General features: G+C 32.0%; 1 protein-coding gene across 1 annotated transcript; it reads left to right on the top strand.

The window, feature by feature from the left end:
- The first annotated feature begins 840 nt into the window (after positions 1-840).
- Positions 841-16,945, top strand: LOC140054460 (adhesion G protein-coupled receptor B1-like). Its single transcript, XM_072099451.1, has 3 exons — positions 841-928; positions 13,708-14,330; positions 15,838-16,945. The coding sequence occupies exons 2-3, from the start codon at positions 13,712-13,714 to the stop codon at positions 15,846-15,848; spliced, it is 630 nt and encodes a 209-aa protein (XP_071955552.1). The 5' UTR covers positions 841-928; positions 13,708-13,711; the 3' UTR covers positions 15,849-16,945.
- The last annotated feature ends 3,396 nt before the right edge of the window (positions 16,946-20,341 follow it).

Raw genomic sequence — 20,341 nt, 5'->3', positions numbered from 1 at the left:
GTAAATGCGTTTAATATAATACAATTATATTATAATATAATGTATTTTATTAATAATATAATAGTAAATGTTCATAATATAATGCCCAAACCGAATAATATAGTACAAAAAGTCAATAATTTGTTACATTTTTCACATAATATATTAGAAATAGATATAATATAATGCTAAAACCAAGTAATATAATGCAAAACGTATAATTCATTACAATACAATATATAATATAATAAAAAAATGATATAATAATATAATATTTTGAATACTTCAGACAGCTGAGGCTTGCCATAGATTTCCGTTCTCCCCATTATTATAATTTATTTAATTGTATGCGTTGTATGTGTATAATTATACGGTACCGTTCTTATTTTGTTTTATTATTATTTTAGGGGTCATTGTGAGACAAGTTTTACTTCTAATTTTGATCCCTAAGATGGTCTTATATTAATTGTTGATTAATGTTAAAATATTGTTTGTTATATATTGTTTGTAATGACCATCTTAAATAAATGTTTATTGAAACTTGAAACTTGATGATCATATAATATTTCAGTTGGTGTACGTGTGTTTAAGAGTGCCGGTTATATATTATTATCGTCTACTTTTGAAGAGGGTTGTTCTTTGTGATTTGTGTGTAATGTTTGTTGTAAATGAAATAAATAAACACATATACGCAATAAATCAAAATTAATAACTACTGAAAAGTAATAACATTGGCTAGCATTGTTGGAAAATATGTCAATACATCAGTATTACGCTCAAAATATTATAATTACCCCTTAATATATTATGTAGTCGCCTTTATTCACAGGTGTAAATAATTATTTAAAAACTGTTTACGAGGAAACGAAGAATCATTCTGTGTTCGCGCAGTGTAGAGTAACTATTTTGTTGTTCATTTCCTCCTGATATTGGTTTAACAACCTTATAGGTATGTATTCTGTTTTTAGTATTTATAAATTGAGTAAATCACGAGACACCTTCTTTTTTTCTCATTGTCGTCATTTTTTGTTTATATATTTTAGAATTCCTATTCCAAACTAGTCCATTGTGTTCTTTATTAAAACTTGGAAGTTTTCTTTTATTCTTTAGTGGAACTTTTAACAGTTTCTTTTATATTATTATTCTTCTTTATCATGATATTTAATTAATGGTGTTCTTCCATCGTAGAGTAGCTTTATTTATTCATTAATTTTAACTATGCTACTCTGTATAATACAGTTTATTGCATATTGATTTAAGCTATCAGGTGATGGTTATGTTTATTTTTCTCTGCCTTGGTATACCAAGTTGATGGTAGTTATTACAACGTCTGAAAATGTTCATACTAGACTAGTCCATGTCATTTTAATATCTTTTGATAAAAATTGTAGTCAATAATTGTATCACCACCCGAAAAGGGACAAATTTCCATAATGTCCGGTTAGCCATATTGATGCATGATCCGATATGTACAACTCATCACCTTCCAGAATATGTAATAAAAGTAAATTCACCATTTATTTTAGAAACTATGACTGTGTAAAAAAAGACTTAATTTTGACAAATTTTTGAACTTTTTTATAAAAAACGTGCACGAATTGTCTAATCCGACCTGATCGTATGACGTGATTTTAAGTCGAAATGGTTTCAACTTTAGTAAAATTACTAGAAAAGGATGGAAATACATAATTCACGCACAAAAATTATGTCATTAACGCTACGTGCGCACCGCACACGTAAACATTTACATGCTTAAAATGACATGAATCGTGTAGAAAGTTGATTAGAAATTAATTGTCCATACTATCGGATAGAGGAATGTCCTACTTCAAAAGATTGAAAAACATGGACGAAGGTCGTTTACCAAAAGTTCTGCTAAGAGCGCTCTTTGCACTTGAAAACACTTTAAATTGGAATTGGCTACATAATATAAAATCTATTTTAATCAACTGTGATATACAAAAACATTTTAACTTAGAATATGCTAATAATTGGCTTAAAGATTTCAAAGAAAAAAACACTATAAGAGATAAGATGAAATGGCTTGAGAATGCTAAGAATAAACCATCACTAAGTAATTATATAAGGTATAAAAATGAACCAAAACTAGAAAAATACTTATTAGATAAGTGTAACTACCATGCTTCAAACCTAGAATTTAAAATTCGCTCCAATTCTCTACCACTTGAAGGTAGAAAAGAAGCATGGTCACCTCAAAATGCAGGTATATGTTTATTGTGTAATTGTAATGAAAAGGAAACTGTATATCATTTCGTATTTGAATGCAAACGACTTGAGTACGTTAGACATCCAATACTCATGAACCTTAAAGATGAGCTAAACAACAATAATCTGTCCATGTTCTGGGAATTGTTTACTACTAGCTCTCTAGATCTTAAATACCACTTATTCTTCGATGATCTTGAAATCCATAATGAATTTAAAATTACACCAAATCAATTGACCCATGATGTATACGAATTAGCAAGTATTATTTTCGACAAACATTGTAACATTTTTCTGACCATGGCTTGGAACACACGAAATGATATATATAATAAAATCCCTTCTCAAACTTAATTTATTCATTTTCTTAGTATTTAATCTGTCTCAGTTTTCTTAATTTTTTTTTTTTTTGTTATTTTGTTCTTATGTCTAATTTCTTGTTTTGTATTTATATTTAAGTGTGTATGAATTATTTTTCACTGTAAACTTGTTGCACATCTCATTGAGACTTTGCCTCTGATTTAAAAGAGATACAATAAAAGTTCAGTTCAGTTCAGTCCGTATTTTCAAATTTTAAATGCGCGTGCGCGTAACTTTGTTTACAACACGCCATTATTTATCCACAGCAAGTTTGCCCTTTATATGAATTACACTTTTACCAAGTGTCAATGAAAAATAACGTTTGGTTTCTATTCTATGGTTGATCATAACAAATCATAAATCGCACAACTCTGACATCATTCAAAAATAGGAGGTGCACAACTTCACGTAAATGTCCATATGTTGACAAAGCTATGAAATGTTACGTTTACACGTTTTAAAAAATGACAGGAAGAAAGAATAATACAGAACTAGATTTGAACTCGTCACGGTGACGAGTTAGACTATCGCGCAAGCGCATCGTATCACGCACATGCTATTTATTAGGCTTAGTCTACAGTAGGCTGCACCACAACGATTGTACAAACAGCATAACATTGATCAAAACCGTCCACCAACAAGCGTTAACAGTGGACGGTATTGGCATTGTAAATGGTTTAGTTGACGGTTAATTTTGATTATACACTACTCAAGTTTATTTAATTGTTTGAATATGATGACCTTTTCAAATTAAAAAAAGTTCATATGCCTGAAGGAGAATTTTTTGAGTAATAACATTATTGAAAATTGGAAGAAAATTAATAACGTTTACGTGATACCTATGTGCTCTATTGAATGTGACGAACTGTGTCTAAAGAGATAAAAATCCAATTTGTAAAATTCAGATGGCCATATGATGACGTCATAACATACTTACGGTCTAAATTTCACATGAATTCATATCCACAACTCATTACCTTTTATAATTAGTTAGAAAAAAATAAGGGTCAACAGCCATCCCAGAGAGCTATAATCGATTGAAAATCGGCATATTTTTACACAAATTTGCATAAAATTACCCTTTTTTAAGCGCACGATTTTTAAAGTTTGACGTGCACGTGTGTCATTATTTTACATTCATAATTCATCAAAAATGAAAGGAACTTATCATAAAAGGTATACAGAACAACAATCAATTGCAAAAAAGGTCTGTCTAAGCTGCGTACGAGCTAAGTACGCAGAAGCGCGTAGGTGACGCAGACGTTTGTGAAAAATGTGAAATACTTAAAATGTCCTGAAACGTGTAGAAAGTTGATTAGAAATTGATTTGAGCAGTTTTAACTTTGAAAACGCGCGTACGCGCAAAATTACCAACGTTCAAAAATTTTGCTGATGGTACAGAAAGATGACCCTTGACATGAAGCATACGTGTGTCCAAGTTTCATTTGAAAAAGGCTGTTATTTTTTAGTCAATTTAAGAGTTTAAGAAAATCACGCGTAGTTACGCTATGTGACCATATTTTCATTAAACCAAAGTATGTTGCACAACTACATATATACGTGCATCTGCTGTCCAAGTTACAACATAACTGCTATCGCCGTTTTTGAGATCTGCGTGACACAACAATTGAGCAGAAAAAATGTTTGACAATAATAATAGGCAATCGTTCTACAGAGAGCAATAGACTAAAAATATATATTTCATACAATTACAAGGAGAAAAAAACAGAACGAATATAAGGAGTAGCCACGTTCACGTAAGATTTTTATCATGTCCCCAAAAACATGAAGATTAGTTAAATCAGACTTTGAATATGTTATTTTGTAGCTTTAATAAAGTTAATCACTTCCATAGAAAAAAAACAACAAAAAATCATGTGTTCACTTATAAAATGGCAAAATAAATGGTTAAATTCAACCAAAAATCCATTGGCTGGCAGCCAATTTGACTTTTTTTGCTTTAAATTACATTTTTTTCAGGTAAATGCATTTTTTTTTTCGATCAAATTTTTGGTCAAAGTGGATAACTATTATGTTGCATTAAAATGGAATATTCAACAAAAAAATATTTTTTTCAGGGGGACAATACATCTGAACAGGAAGAGCGTTCCTAAGAATTTAACATCGTCATCTAAGTATGCTAATGAGGTGCACTGATGCGTGAAACGCCAAACACATGTTTGGAGCACACGTGGGAAGGGATTGTTGATTTGTTTTTTTGTAGTGTGGGCCTCTATGTAGTAGCTAGCCAGCAGGCCTAAGATAACAAAGAATAGTAACTAATAGGCATTGTCCATGGTTTTCTTGCGGATGAGCCATGGCATCTTTGCCTTAAATATTTCGTGTCAAAAAGTAGGCCTAAGTAGCGAGCGTGAATTAATTTGAAAACAAACCTGGCCCATCTCTATTTTCACCTCACTCACGCTTACCTTTCCGAAATTGTTACAATTTCGGCAGTAATCAAGAACGTTCAAAATCGATGATATTTATTAACTCCGTAATTTTGCAGAACTTTAGGTTTCAAAACACATGATTTTAAAGATGTATTGTCCCCCAAAAACATGAAAAATGAAGATTAATTAAATCAGACTTTGAATATGTTATTTTGTAATTTTAATAAAGTTAATCACTTCGATTGAAAAAACAAATGTTTTCACTTATAAAATGACAAAATAAATGTTTAAATTCAACCAAAAAGCGAATTTGACCATTTTTTTTCAGGTAAATACATTTTTTCGATCCAATTTTTGGTCAAAGTGAATAATTATTATGTTACATTAAAATGGCATATTCAACAACTATTTTGTTAATAATTATTTTTTCAGGGGGACAATACATATTTAACTATAAAAATTTCAAGTGTCAGCCTTTTCGTAAGGTTGGACGGTCTAGGCAGGGAGTTGTTAATTAGGTTAGGTTAGCTTTCGAAATAGTCCTGGCTGTTTCACATTAATTTCTGGTTCGTTCTCCAGATTGCGATCAGGTATTTCATTCTTTAATCGTCTAACTAACTTGATGTATGATAGTGGGTTAAACCTAAGCAATTTAACTATCAAAGGAAAACAACTTGTTAAAGCTAGCGGTCAACGAAATCAAAACAACAACAATGGTGACTTCTTCCAGTGGGTGGTCGATGATACAGTAAATAACCAAGCACTGATTGATTGAATTTCGTCTCTGCATATGTGTCTTCGTAAGATCATGATAATTAACAGGCTCTCCGAGAGAGCACGTTAGCCGGAATTAACGTGATAAACAAGATCACGTTAACGACATGATAAAGAAACATATTATTTAACATAAATATTCAACATTTTAACATAATATTCACCCACCCTTTTTTTTTGGTTAGGATCTATTTTAGAAGTAACAAGTTGTTTCAATCAGACCCCTCACAAAACAAAATATTATAAATAGTTGAATAAAGAAAATGTAAACGCCATTTATAAACTTCAAATTATCTATGTAAGTATGGAAATATATACAAAGAACAGTAGATTTACTCATGATATTTTGACAAATAATAATATTTTATACATTTCTTTAGAATCATTAAGGTTTTACAAGTTTAAGAATTTAATCCCTTTTTTCACTTTGCCTGGTGACTCTACTTGTAAGTTATGTACTAGCAAGTCTGTGCACCTTAACTGGTAAATAAAATGCAGTTATGTGGTTTTTGTCTACGGATTAGTTTCCATTGGTTTTCACAGGCGCCTTAACCAATTTGGTGGATAAGCGTCTAACAAATCGTATTATATTATTGGTTTTCACTTTTTCGTCCGCATTGCAATCAGAACATAGTAGTCCAACTAGTACATCAAGAAAATGTATATACCAACCCAGTTTTGGAATGCTGTTTGGAATGCTGGCACAACGAACAAACAGATTGATTAATTAGAAGCAATACAAAGGAAGGTACTTAGAATAATTCTTGGTATAAATTATATAACCTATGAAAATGCTCTCAGTGTATGTAATTTAGAAACCCTCGCTACTAGAAGAAAAAACCTATGTCTAAGGTTTGCTGAATACCTCAAAAAGTCGGCATATTTTCAATCATGGCTACATCCTAGAACTGTACAACTTAAGAAAGACCAACCCATATCAAGAAATAAAATGTAGAACTAAACGATATAAAAACAGCCTTTACCATACCTAATTAACCTGTTGAATAATAAAGAATAATTACATTTAGCCGTCATCAACCAATGTGTAATAATAAACAAATAATACATAAGTTTTAATACAGATATTTTATTAGGCCATGATTCGTAACAATTTCTTTTACTTTTCAATGTTTTTCTCATTTTCATATTATGTACTTTATCCAATTCCATTTTAATATAAGATGTTCTTTTTATGTGATAACTTTTTTATATGTGCAATATTTTGTAAAATTTTACACAATTTAGCCTTTGGCTACAATATAAATTTCGCTTTATTGAATAAAACCTTGAATTGCATTGAATAGATTAGATAAATCTTGAATCCATGTCCATGATTTTCTGAACTATCCAAACACTAGCCTGAGACATATTCTTGCATTGCTATCAATAAAATGATTCTAAAGATGATGATGATTTCTCGTCCAGAAACTATTTTGTTTTTGGACATTGCCTAGTTCTGCAAACAAGTGTTGATTATCGCTATGCGTGACCACCAGGATTTGATCACTAGGATTAATTCCGGACTCCTCTTTCGAAAAAGGAAGAGAGTGAATCATTCCAAGCATTGCTTTTTAGTCGCGTACAAAATGCAGCCATGTATATGGCCTTGTTTATATTAGTTGGAATTGACATGGTTCTATTAGTCTCAGACCCTTTCCACTGCCAATAATGATTGTTGATCCAATCATTTTATCCTTTTTTTTTCTTTTCTTTTATTTTTTTTTTCACACTTCAAATACACATAATAGTAATAAGCAGGTATCAGAGAAATAATAAAAATGTAGTAATCAAATTAATTATTATGGTTTTCAAGCAGAAGCAAGCGTCAGTGAAGATTTCACAGCAGCAGTTAGAGCAATTAGAAAAAAACTGAAACCAATGATGGCCGAAGAAATTAAGAAAGGGAAACAAATTAAACTAGAAAGCCACTCCGAGAGTGCATACCTCCGCCTAATGTAACATTCTCCTACATAAGATTTCTCCGGGAAAAAATATATATATATGTATATTTGTGTGTGTCTTAATGCGGTTTGTGATTTAGGCTAATTTCACTATAAACATGTCTATGCGAGTTTGGTTTAATGGTTATTTAACATGCCTTTCAATTAACAATAGCTTCAGTTGACTAACAATAGAACAGCAACGCGAAGATCAAACGAGTGAATTTAAAAAGAAATATGTTTTTTAAACTAGGCCTACTCGCATCAAAAACCTTATCTAATTATGTTTTAAAATTACAAATAATAACTCTTGCCTCTTGTACAAAAATGAAGTTTTTTGGACAAGTAGTTCTCAAAAAATGCAATTTTAGTTTACTTGTTACTTTAAGACTGCTCACCGGCTTGTGAAAATTATGTCCCTTCTTTTAACACTAGCAGGTCTGAAAATAATTCTAAAAAGTGGTCCAGAATTGAGACCGTGGTCAAAATTGGGCAATGTCGTTCTTGCACCAGGCGACATGTATCGTAGTAATTTGGAGTCATTCGAATTAAAATTGTGAGCGCTAGAGTGATGACAAACAAACAAACAAAAGCCGGTATCACCGCTAGGTCTGAGAGTCGGACCCCTTCATGACCTTCTGGCCGACGATCCTCAACTAATTTCAATTGTGGCAACAAGCATTAGTAATCATATATTATCGTCACCTGAACTTAAAGCTGTAGCCTATGTGATAGTAAAACGCTAATTGCTGAAATCAGTAAATCTATAATTGATCAGGTTACTGACAGTGTTTATGACAGCGTTGCCATGGACAACGGAGTAACGGCGGCAAACATTTCTAATCTTCGTGAACAGAATGACATTTTATTAGCTGAAAACATAGCAATGGGGATAGACGTAATAACAACGAGGATCTCAGAAGGGGTTGAAATTTGTGATATTGATCGCACACATCGTTTAGGCAGGAAGAAACTAAATCCTGGCACCGATGTATTACCAGTATCTAAATCCAAGTCACCTCATATCGCACTCGCTCTGATTTTTTTCGCAATAAACGACAACTAACAAAATCTGGTTACTCAATTACTGAGAACCTAACATCTAGACGCTTAAATCTGTAATTACATCTAGCAACACGTAATGAAGCAGTTAAAGCTGCCTGGTCCACAGATGGAAGAGTACACTGTCTGCTAAAGAACAAGAAAAAGATCGTCATCAGATCAGTTTCTGACCTCAACCATCTTTGAGTTTCCACCCAAATCAGGAACAATCAACGAACAGCTAAGTACTCCTTACATAACATTAAGTCATAACTGAAAACAACATTCATAAAAGCTAAGACGTTTTTCTTTTTCTTTTTCCATCATATCAATTTTTTTTTTATTTATCAATTATTATTTTGATAATCATAACTATTATTACTTCTATTTTCATCATTAACTTTTGTTTGACAATGTTTTTATTATTAAACTGGTGAGAGTGTGGATCACGGATGAGAAGCATGAAGAAGATGAAGTGGACAGAAGAGAAGAGGAAGTGGTCAGCCAGGGAAACAATGCCAAGCATCAAGATAACTTATATACTTTTTGAAAGGAAAATAATAATAATTAAACACTTTAAAAATAAATACACGTTCCATAATTTTTAATTTTTAATTTTTTTATTTTGTTGTTTTCATTCATCACATCATATTTTTATCAATATCAGTTAATTTTAACCAAAAATTTCAATTTTGATTCTTTTTTTTTCTTTTTTTCCCCTCTCTTTAAATACGTTAAGTCGTATACTGTTTTTGTAACACATATTTTTTTTTGGTATGTACTATGCAACTGATATAGCCTCTAGCACCTCGCAACATGACCGACTAACCAACTTCATTTTTTCACCCTTTTTAAATGATTTTGACAATTTTACTACTAATATTGATCCTGATACACATTTTTTCTCTAAAAACCAAAAATTATCTCAATACTACTACCCCAACTCATGTGTAGTTAGAGTTCTTGTATCTTGGTATACCAATCAAAGGTTTCATGTTCGGTGGAGAAAGTCATTGTCTAGAGACTTCCCAGTTACCAATGGTGTTAGACAAGGTGGAGTTATGTCTCCTTTACTTTTTAATATTTATATGGATGATTTAATTGTCAATCTCAGTATGTCTCGCAATGGATGCGAATTACAAGGTATAAAACTAAACAACCTTAGTTACGCGGATGATATGGTACTTATTGCACCATCTGCCTCCGCATTACAACATCTAATTCATATGTGTGAAAAATACTCATTAACGCATGATATATTGTATAACAAGAAAAAAATCTGTATGTATGTTATTCTGTCCTACAGTCAGGAAATTGACAAAGCTTCCCACTTTAAACTTATTTGAGTCGGAACTTGACTTTTTTAGAGTTTTTAAATACTTGGGTCACACGTTGACACCCGATTTGAAAGATGATACGGATATCAAACGACAGTACAGGTCATTGTGCATTAGAGCTAATACACTATGTAGAACTTTCTCAAAATGCTCTAAAAACATAAAGTGTTTTTTGTTTAAAACATATTGTAGTAACTTATACTGTGCTTCTTTGTGGGCAAATTTTAATGTAAAATCTATGGAAGCACTAAAGGTGTGCTTCAACAATGCCTTACGCCTGCTCCTTAATAAACCTAGGTCATGCAGTGCCAGCACCATGTTTGTAGAAAACCACATCTGCTCGTTCTACGAACTACAACGTAAGGTGGTGTTTGGCATGTTGTGCAGGTTAGGGAGGTCAGACAATATTGTCATAAAATGTATTCATGAATTTGCTTTTCCTTCATCCAATCTACATAGTAGATGGATGAATCTATTGTTCTAACTGTGACTATGTAGCATAGGTTTTTTTTATATATATCTCTACATATATATTTATATGTATTTGTTATATTTGCAATAATGTACACTAATTTGTTGCTGAACTATGGAGAATTTTTTTTTTCCGCAATAAAAGATGAATGAATGAATGAATTCCCGAATACTAAATCTGACTGCTTTTCTACAATTCATTTTAACTCTAGAAGTATCCTTAAAAACACTGATCAAATTAAACAACTCTTAGAGAAACAACAAAGCATCAGTTTGATGTCATTGGTGTAAGTGAAACTTGCCTTAAATATGATAACCCTCTTGTACAGCTCCCAAATTGCCATTTTACTGCAAATCACAGAGACCATAAAGTCGATGGTGGCGTTGCCATGTATATTCGTGATAGCCTTCAGTATTCTACAAGAAATGACTTGACTCTACACCCCTCTACATGCGAATCAATTTTTATCGAAATTACCATACCAAATTTAAAAAACATCGTAATTGGAACGGTTTATAGGCCCCCCTCTTTTGACCCAAACACATTTTCAGATGAACTAGATTCTGGTCTTTCCACATTATCCAAAGAAAACAAGATTGTGTATATCCTTGGCGATTTCAATATTGACATTCTTAAATATGAATTTGATAACGAAGCCCGCCATTTTATAAATTCACTGGTTAGTAACCATTACCTTCCATGAATTCACAAACCATCACGTATATCTAAAACCACTGCTACTCTGCTTGACAACATTTTTACAAATCAGTTCAATCATCACAACATAAGTGGTTTACTGTATTGTGATATCTCTGAGCATCTTCCTGTTTTCAATATTTCTTTTATTAATAATGTTCCAACTGGCTCAAAAAGGGAAGAAATGCATGAGTAAATGAGTAAATAAACTATACATCCCTGGAAAACTTTCGCATTGATGTGGCTACACAACAATGGCTTGAAGTTATAAAAACTGACGATCCCAACACTGCATATAAACACTGACGATCCCAACACTGCATATAAACACTGACGATCCCAACACTGCATATAATAATTTTTACAATAAATTAAAATCACTTTATAATAAACACTTTCCCCTCCAAAAATGAAAAAAAAATATAAAAAAAATAAAAATCCTGGATGTCTAATGGATTGCTAAATTCAGTTAAATATAAACACAAACTTTATTCTAAATTCCTCCACTGTCCTTCTGTCGCCAATGAAAAAACATACAAAAAATTTCGCAATAAATCAAATACTTTGATCAAACTGGCTAAAAAATTACGGACACTTTCATTAAACATAAAAATAATATCAAGGCAACCTGGAAAACCATCAATTCACTACTCAAAAACCCCAATAATCGAAACTCTGATATCTCTATCAACTGTAACGGTGAACTGACTAAAGATCCCAATACAATATGTAATGCTTTTAACAAATACTTTGTAGAAATTGGTCCTTCCCTTGCTAACAAAATTTCCCATGTCAATAAGTCATTTAAAGACTTTCTGCCAAACCCAACTGATAATTGTTATTCCTTAATCCAGACGGAAGTATAAACATAATAAAAATTATGACATCCTTTGAAACAAACAAATCCCCTGGCATTGACGATTTTAAAACAAAACCCATTAAATATGTTGCAAATTTGATCTCCTTTTCATTATCCCATATTTTTAATCTTGTTTTATCTAATGGTTAAACAGGTTAGACAGGATGAAGATAGCGCGTGTTACTCCTATTTATAAGACCGGCAACAAATCTGATCTCTCCAACTATCGTCCTATCTCAATTCTTTCAATTTTCTCGAAAGCCTTGGAGAGAGTGATTTATGAACGTACGTCCTCATTCATAAATAAATACAACATTCTACAAAAAAACAATTTGGATTCAGAAAACGCCATAATACTGCATCAGCTCTAATCGACCTAACTAATCAAATTGTTGATGGTTTCGAAGACCGTCACCTCACATTAGGAATTTTTATAGACCACTCCAAGGCTTTCGATACAATTGATCACAATATACTCTTATTCAAATTATCTCACTACGGAATCCGTGGCCCTGATATCAAAACAAGGCCATATACAATTAGTGTTTACTGATCAACCGACCGACATGGTGAGCTGTAGAGTAAATAAAAATAATAATGGACCAAGTATAGAACCTTGTGAAACGCCGCATTGAATGGAAGGTTGGGAATTGAAAGGACGAAAAGCAGTAAATTGTTGTCGATTAGTAAGGTAACTACTTGAGAGTTAACGAGGAAGGCCTCTGACACTTTAATGTTGTAGTTTATCAAGAAGTATATCATGATTCATGTGTCAAAAGCCTTACTCAAGTCAAGAAAAATACCAACCGTGTGCTTATTGTAAGATCAATTATTGCGAGATCAGTTAAAAGAAGCTTTTCTGAAACCGTACTGATGTTTAAACAAGATATAATATTTTTAGAAAAAAAATTATAAAGTCGATTGTAAATAGTGATGTTGACCGCCTTTTTAAAATATAGAAATAACTTTGACACTTTTTAATAAAGTCTGGGAACATTTCCGTTTGAAATGACAGGTTAAAAATATGGGCTAAAAGCTTGGAAATAAAGTATATTATGTTTTTGATAACTCGATTGGAAAAGCCATCAGATCCTGGACTTTTTTGTCGTTGAGCTATAATATTATGTCACTAATTTTAGTTTCCGTTATTGTGGTTAGATAGAGAGAGAGTTAATAATAAAGGAATGATTTGAAACTGAAAAGATCTTTGGATAATAATCGATCTATTCACAAAACCGCAATTGCTCTATAATCTAGCGAATCTATAATCTAGATTTGTAAAAAATGGGATACAACCCAAGCTAACAGTAGCCTACATCTTTTAAACAAGGAGATAGTTTTGTTATAAGAAGAGACTTTTGTTGAGAAATTACAAGCGAAAATATTTCTCAGCTTGGTGGTGAAAACAACAACATTTTCTATTATTATTATTATCTAGGAATATATTATTTAATCCTGCACGTTTTGAGTCTATCGATAAAACTAAGAATATGAGGCATTTTAAATCCACCGTTATCAAACTCTTTATATAACAGTTTTCTTGATAAATCTTTACTGCAACTGTTGATTAAATCAAATTAAAAATGATAGTGTACAGTGTTACATTTTTGTTTTCTTGTTTTTTTTTTAGAGAAATGCAAGCTACTCTGGTATTTTTGGTATGCTTAGTTGTATTAGAATTACTACTCGTTGACGCGGGTTTTAGAGTTAGACGACGTAGACGACGTAGACGATCGTGCAGTCCAGGAAACTGCCAGTGGAACAGCTGGCAAGCATGGTCATCTTGTTCAATAACCTGCGGAAGCGGAGGAATACAATCGAGAAGCCGGACTATTAGAGTCCATGCATCATGTGGCGGAGGAGGATGTAGTGGACCATCATACGAAACAAGAACTTGTAATCCTGGAAATTCAGTAAATTGTGTTTGGGGAAACTGGCAGGAATGGGCAGCCTGTTCTGTTTCTTGCGGAATGGGTACATCAACAAGAACACGTGTGAAGACATCGGCAGTATGTGGAGGCACGGATTGCAGCAGTGGATCACCTACAGAATCGAGACAGTGCGTCGATGAAGATCAGGTTAATTGTGTTTGGAGTGACTGGCAAAACTGGTCATCATGTTCTGTAACTTGTGGGAGTGGTGGTTCACAATCAAGAACTCGGAGTGAAGTAACTTCAGCATTTTGTGGTGGTACACATTGCATTGGGTCATCTGAAGAACATAGAAGTTGTTCAAATGAAGATTTTTGTCCAGGTAAAAATTATAATCATTAAAAGAAAGTTAAATCACAAAGGTCTAAGGTATTTGTAAGTGTGTGATGGTAACTTTTTTATAAAAACTTCAAGCGTAAATGCTTAGGTTATTTTGGTATAGTCATAAATATTCGCCAACACTGCCTAACCCACTTAGTGCCACGGCTAATAAGCTACAGTAATAAAATTACTAGATACTAAATACACCAGTTTGTTACGACAATTAAAAAAGCAAGTTAATTAAAGCCGTATTTTGCAAATTTTTTGGGCAGCATCCGTTTTTTATTTTAATTATTGATTTCATATTTCATGGTACCAAAAACAGTATGTCTTTAATAACTTTGTTTTCAGTTTAAAAAAACCCACAAAAACACCATATATACACAACTTACATAATACTATACATTAACCAATAACCAAATGTGAATATGTAAAAAATATATAAGCGATCAGATTTCGAGCTATTACCTAACATTGGTTTTCAACTACCCATTCTGTCCGATATGTAACCACTTTTTCAAGTGCATATCTATTTTATCCTTTTTTGTGCAATGTGCCATTCCATATTTTGGAGATATTTTAGTTCGACTAGGAAATATTTTAGTGTTACTGCTATATTTCTCCATTTACATCTATAAATATAGTATTTTCCTATCGAAATAATGAAATTTATTACAGAAAGTTTTGGAAAATCCAATAATATAATTTTTGCATTAAAAACTATTTTCATATTTCTATTGTTCAACCAGAGTTGGACGTCTTTCCAAAATGATATTAATTTTTGCATTTCCAAAAAAGATATTGCAAACACCCTGGCTCTTCCTTAAAAGAATCTTTTTTTAGTAAAACATTTGTAGTCAAGAACAATTTAATATTTTGTACTGAAAATATATCAGTCTTGTCGTGTCTATTGTACTTTTGTATGTTAATTTATATAACACATCCCAGTCAGCTATATGTAAAAATTCGTTTTCCAATTTGATACAGGTATGCGGGAGATAAGAGTACTAATACGATTAATTATTAATGTGTATGCAAGTTTTGTTATTAATTTTAAATCCGATGCTATAATTACTTCACTTTTTTGTTTTAAAATTATATCATAGTTCTTAGATTGCATGGCATCTCTCCATATTTTAGGAATAGCTACAATTATATCATGGTATGTCAAGGAAGCCAAACGTATATCATATTTAATACGAAACTGTTCATAAGACAGTTATCATTAAGCACATCTTTAACTACTGGAGCAGCATCCTGCTTTACGGATGTCAAACCTGAATATTTAGTGGTTGAGGGGAGAATGTCCGAGATGGTGACCTGTGGACCAGACAAATAATCAATTGTAAGACCAGTGCTGGAATTTGTAGATTTTCTGCAAAACAGGCTTCACCGTTGAAGCTTGAATTAATACAGTCCGTCAGGAAAGGGTGGCTTTTGTACAACATCGCATAAAACATTTATCTTCCATCACATTTAAAACAATTCACGTTTTACTTTTTTTACAGATAGCATCTAACAACGCAATGCAAACATTCAAGCATGATGTACCGTATTAATACCCGAAACAATCATTTGTTGAAGATGTTTAAGAATTGTAGTTATCCTTTCCTTTATTGCATAACATTTAACTAATTAATATTTCGTTCGTTTTGGTTTTGTTATTTGAAATGTCTTCTCAGCAGCAGAGAAAATTATATACACAAAGCAATTACTCATCATAATGTTAATTAAATTAGATTAAAGATTAAACATATGGGGTTTGTTTAGGTTTTATTCTATTAGATCCCATATCTTATTCTCTCCAGAAATTGTCCAAGCGGTTTTTAAAAAACATTAATAGAGACTGAGCTGAGATAATATCTTCAGGCATATCATGTCATGCTTCAAAAACTCTTTGCGTAAAAAAAGAATTGTTTGCATAACAAATACTTGCTTAGATTTTTTCTGACAATATAATCACTTTAAAAAAAAAACTGTTAACATGTACTCTCTCATATGTATAATCTTAAAGGTTTCGAAAGATCATACGGCAAGTCCAGTTCCGGAACAAATTTGGTATTATAATTAGGCCTATAACTGAAACATTCATTTGAATGTATTAATAATGAATAAGTTCATTACTTTTCGCATTGTAAACACATTTACATTAATTAATAGATCTTTACCATTATTGATAAGCATTGCTTAAAGATGTATTGTCCCCTAAAAACATGAAGTATAAAGATTAATAAAATCGGACTTTGAATATATTATTTTGAAGTTTTAATAAAGTTAATCACTTCCGTGAATTAATGCTTTCACTTATAAAATGACAAAATAAATAGTTAAATTCAACCACAAACCCATTGGCTGGCAGCCAATTTGACTAATTGTTGCTTTAAATTACAGTTTTTTTAGAAAAAAAATTTTTTTTTTCGATCCAATTGTTGGTCAAAGTGGATAACTATTAGGTGACATTAAAATGGCATATTCAACAAAAAATTGTTTAAGAATTATTTTTTCAGGGAGACAATACATCTTTAATGTTTGGTGTTTAATTTTGAAGCAGCTAATAATGTATCACATACGCAGAATAAATATTGACAGTGCACACAAAGTGTTTTAAATCTTTTCATTATTATTCATCCACCCCATTCTCTGACTGAACAATTATTGGTACAGTGTTACTACAGCTACATTCAGCTATATTCTCCGAGGACATAAGCATTCAGAAGCAGTTACCACACGCGAAGCTTTAACTTACTACAGCTGACAGAAATGAGAATTTGTAAACTCGACCAATTTATAGGTCCAACGACCTAAAGAATGTTTGGGAAAAGAGAGTATATTACTAAAAACTGTAATTATTTTTATGTCGCTATTTTATCGAAAAATGACGTAGTTCATATAATTGCCGACTGAGGGCGCATTTTTCAGCGATGTTTTAGATCTTATTTATTTCGAAAACTACAAGTCGGATTTTCATAATTATTTTTTTATTATAATATAGATACAAAATACTAATGTATAATTTGTTTGAAAAATATTAACTTTTAATTTTGCGTCATTATCCCTAGAGTATGTTTGCCGGGTCGCGATTTTTTTTTCGTACATAAGTTGGAGACCCCTTATGTAACGTCACAAAATAAACATGAACTAGAATTTAATTCGTCACTTTGACGAAATATAGGTGATCATTTTTATCCTTTTACTGAATTATTTTTTTAAAACATGCACGTACGTTAACATACGATCAAAAAATGTTGATGTATACCATCCTATTATATGCTTATAGTGCTGAGTTGTGCCCATTATATGCCATATACAATATGTACAGTATATACTGTATATCTATATACAGTGTAGCATAGGTGAAATTACGGGACACACATCATGTTCTAATTTTTTGGTATGATGGAATTATCAAAATAAACTCGAAGATGACAATTTCGAAAGATAATGAATTGAGCAATTAAATGTAAGAATTGGAAGAGAATCTGGCACGTAGAAGCGCTGTGCGCGCTCTTTGAAATTTGTATAACTTTGACGAAAAAGATGAAAAAACTACTTTTTAACTTCATCTGGCCATATGTTAACGTCACAACATTCGATAGGCTTGATTTTTATATGAATTCATATCTACATTTCATCAGCTTCCATAATAAATTCTAATCATCAAGGTAACCTTCAATTCTGAAGAGTTGTAAGATATTCAAATTTACGGCGAAGTTGAAATTACACGACCTAAGTTATTCAAGTTTTTATGCGTGATGACGTCATCAAAATAAAAATAGTGGCAAGTCATGAGAAAGTCAATTAATTGAGTAATTACATACTAAAATTTGAGCGAAATCGGGCACAAAATAATAGAGATGCGTTCTATTGAATGTGATCAAATATGACGAAAGAGAAAAAAAACTTAATTTTAAATTCAAGTGGCCATTTTATGACCTCACAACATTTTGTACGTAAAATGTGTACATGAATTCATATCTACAACTCAATGGCTTCCAGAATACGTAAAAAAAAAAATGGGGGTCATCGTGCATTCTGAAGAAGTATTTTCATTTTAAAAATACCTTATTTTTCATCATTTTCAGCACTTTGATGCAATTTATTTGCGCATTTTGTAATTTTTAACCTGCTCGTATAGCGCCATTTTAAGTCGGGACAGACTCAAATTTGGTAAATGTACTAAGGATAGTGAGTAGAATGCGATTTGTAAAAATCATATTTTTTAGGCTTTTTAAGTATCGCGCGCGCACAATTTTTTTTTGCGCAGTAATTTTTTGAAACTCGCAAATGGCCTAATTCATGCTCTAAATTGATCAAAACTTAATTTTGAGCTTTTTAAATTTTTAACGCGCGATTTTACGCGCATGACGCTACGTGCGCGTGCATTTTATTGGCTAATATTTTTACCCTTTACCTGAATTTTACGTATAGTGAATTTTATTGATATGTGATAAAGAGTTATGGAGATATGATTAATAATGTGATTTCACAAAATGGCGTATAAATGACGTCACGGATAAGTGATAACGCTGAAAAGCTAACTATGACTAAATTAAATTATTTTAAAGATATTCTGAAATATTTGTGATTGACATTTAATTAAAGATTTTATACAATAAGAATAGGTGATCATTTTATTCTAAATGATCACCTAATAATTCATTAGTTGTTCACAATTCACGTGATTGCCTTCGCGTATTCTTCTTCACACACATCACCACGTACCTGCATCTACCATGCATCTACACTGTACTCCTAGGCCTTAGCTAGCTCTCTCTCTTGCTCCCCTGCCTGTTCGGATCGTTCAAAAGAAGAACGGTTGCTGTTACACATCTGTTGCGTATATGAACACATGAGATGGAAAGATTAGACCCACGAGAATAAAGAATGTATAATATCATTCAGTGGCGTATCCAGGATTTTGAAGTTGGGGGGGGGGGGGGGGCGGGAATTGCCAATTTGCCGACAAAATTAGTGTCATTACCTGTACATACACCTGATCAATATATGTTCTAGAATTGCATAGTATGCTGTATTAATATTACAATAAAGAAAGAATCACGAAAATCTGACTTGTAGTTTTCGAAATATAGGGTCTAAAACATCGCCGAAAATAAAACAATTTGCGGCCTCAGTCGACAATTCTAATTTTTGGTTAAAATAATTACATATAATTACATTTTTTAGTAATTTATTTTATATATCACCATTGGAAATATCAATAAAACATGTTATTAAATGCTTATAAAATATATAAAGTTGTTTACTTAACGGAATTCGGACAAATTCATTGCTCTAACTTTGTGTAGTAACGATCAGAGAGACCGTATGATCGACTTCATGGTACACGCGCGAGAGAAAACATTCCGCTGCGGGTGATTCGCATCCACCAATCAAATCAGCCAGAATCCAAAATCATTCAACCGTGAGCAAAGACAATCACGAGAAAGCTCAGCTTTGATTGGCTTACGATGACATCATATCACAAAATGGTGGTTTTGTAGTTGAGCCTCACGGAATATTCTGTTCCAAAAAATGAAATACATGGATACTTTTTATGGTATGTGTGCTTTTTCTTTAAAAAATTTGAATAATAAAGGCCTCATATCAAGAAAAAAAACGGGGCTTTTGGGAAATATATTTTAGGGAAAAAAGCACATGGCATGTGGAACTATATAATCTTAGCGTAGGAAGACATACAAATCCCAGGTCATGAGAGGCTCAACTACAAAAACAATCTAGCGCGTACGGCCGTACGTGTTAGATGATAAGATATTTTAACCACTTTTGTTACGTGTTTGGTTAGATGTAATGAAAATAAAAAATAGTTGATCTGAAGGGAATGATATGATAATTATGTAAATAAACAAACACTCAAAAGAATTATGTTTACAGTTCAATTATTACGAATTAAAAGACCTTTACTATATAATTTCAATATAAAATGTAATGACAAAAAGAGAGATCGACGTTTCGGTACCATCATAGAACAATTTTCAAGATCAAGTGAATACA

This window comes from Antedon mediterranea, chromosome 7 (genome assembly GCF_964355755.1).
Source record: "Antedon mediterranea chromosome 7, ecAntMedi1.1, whole genome shotgun sequence".
NCBI lineage: Eukaryota > Metazoa > Echinodermata > Crinoidea > Comatulida > Antedonidae > Antedon > Antedon mediterranea.
This window is presented reverse-complemented; position numbering and strand designations above follow the sequence as displayed.

What these genes read in the sequence shown, in the direction of transcription:
- LOC140054460 (XM_072099451.1), top strand. Translation starts at nt 13,712, where the DNA reads ATGCAAGCTACTCTGGTATTTTTGGTATGCTTAGTTGTATTAGAATTA.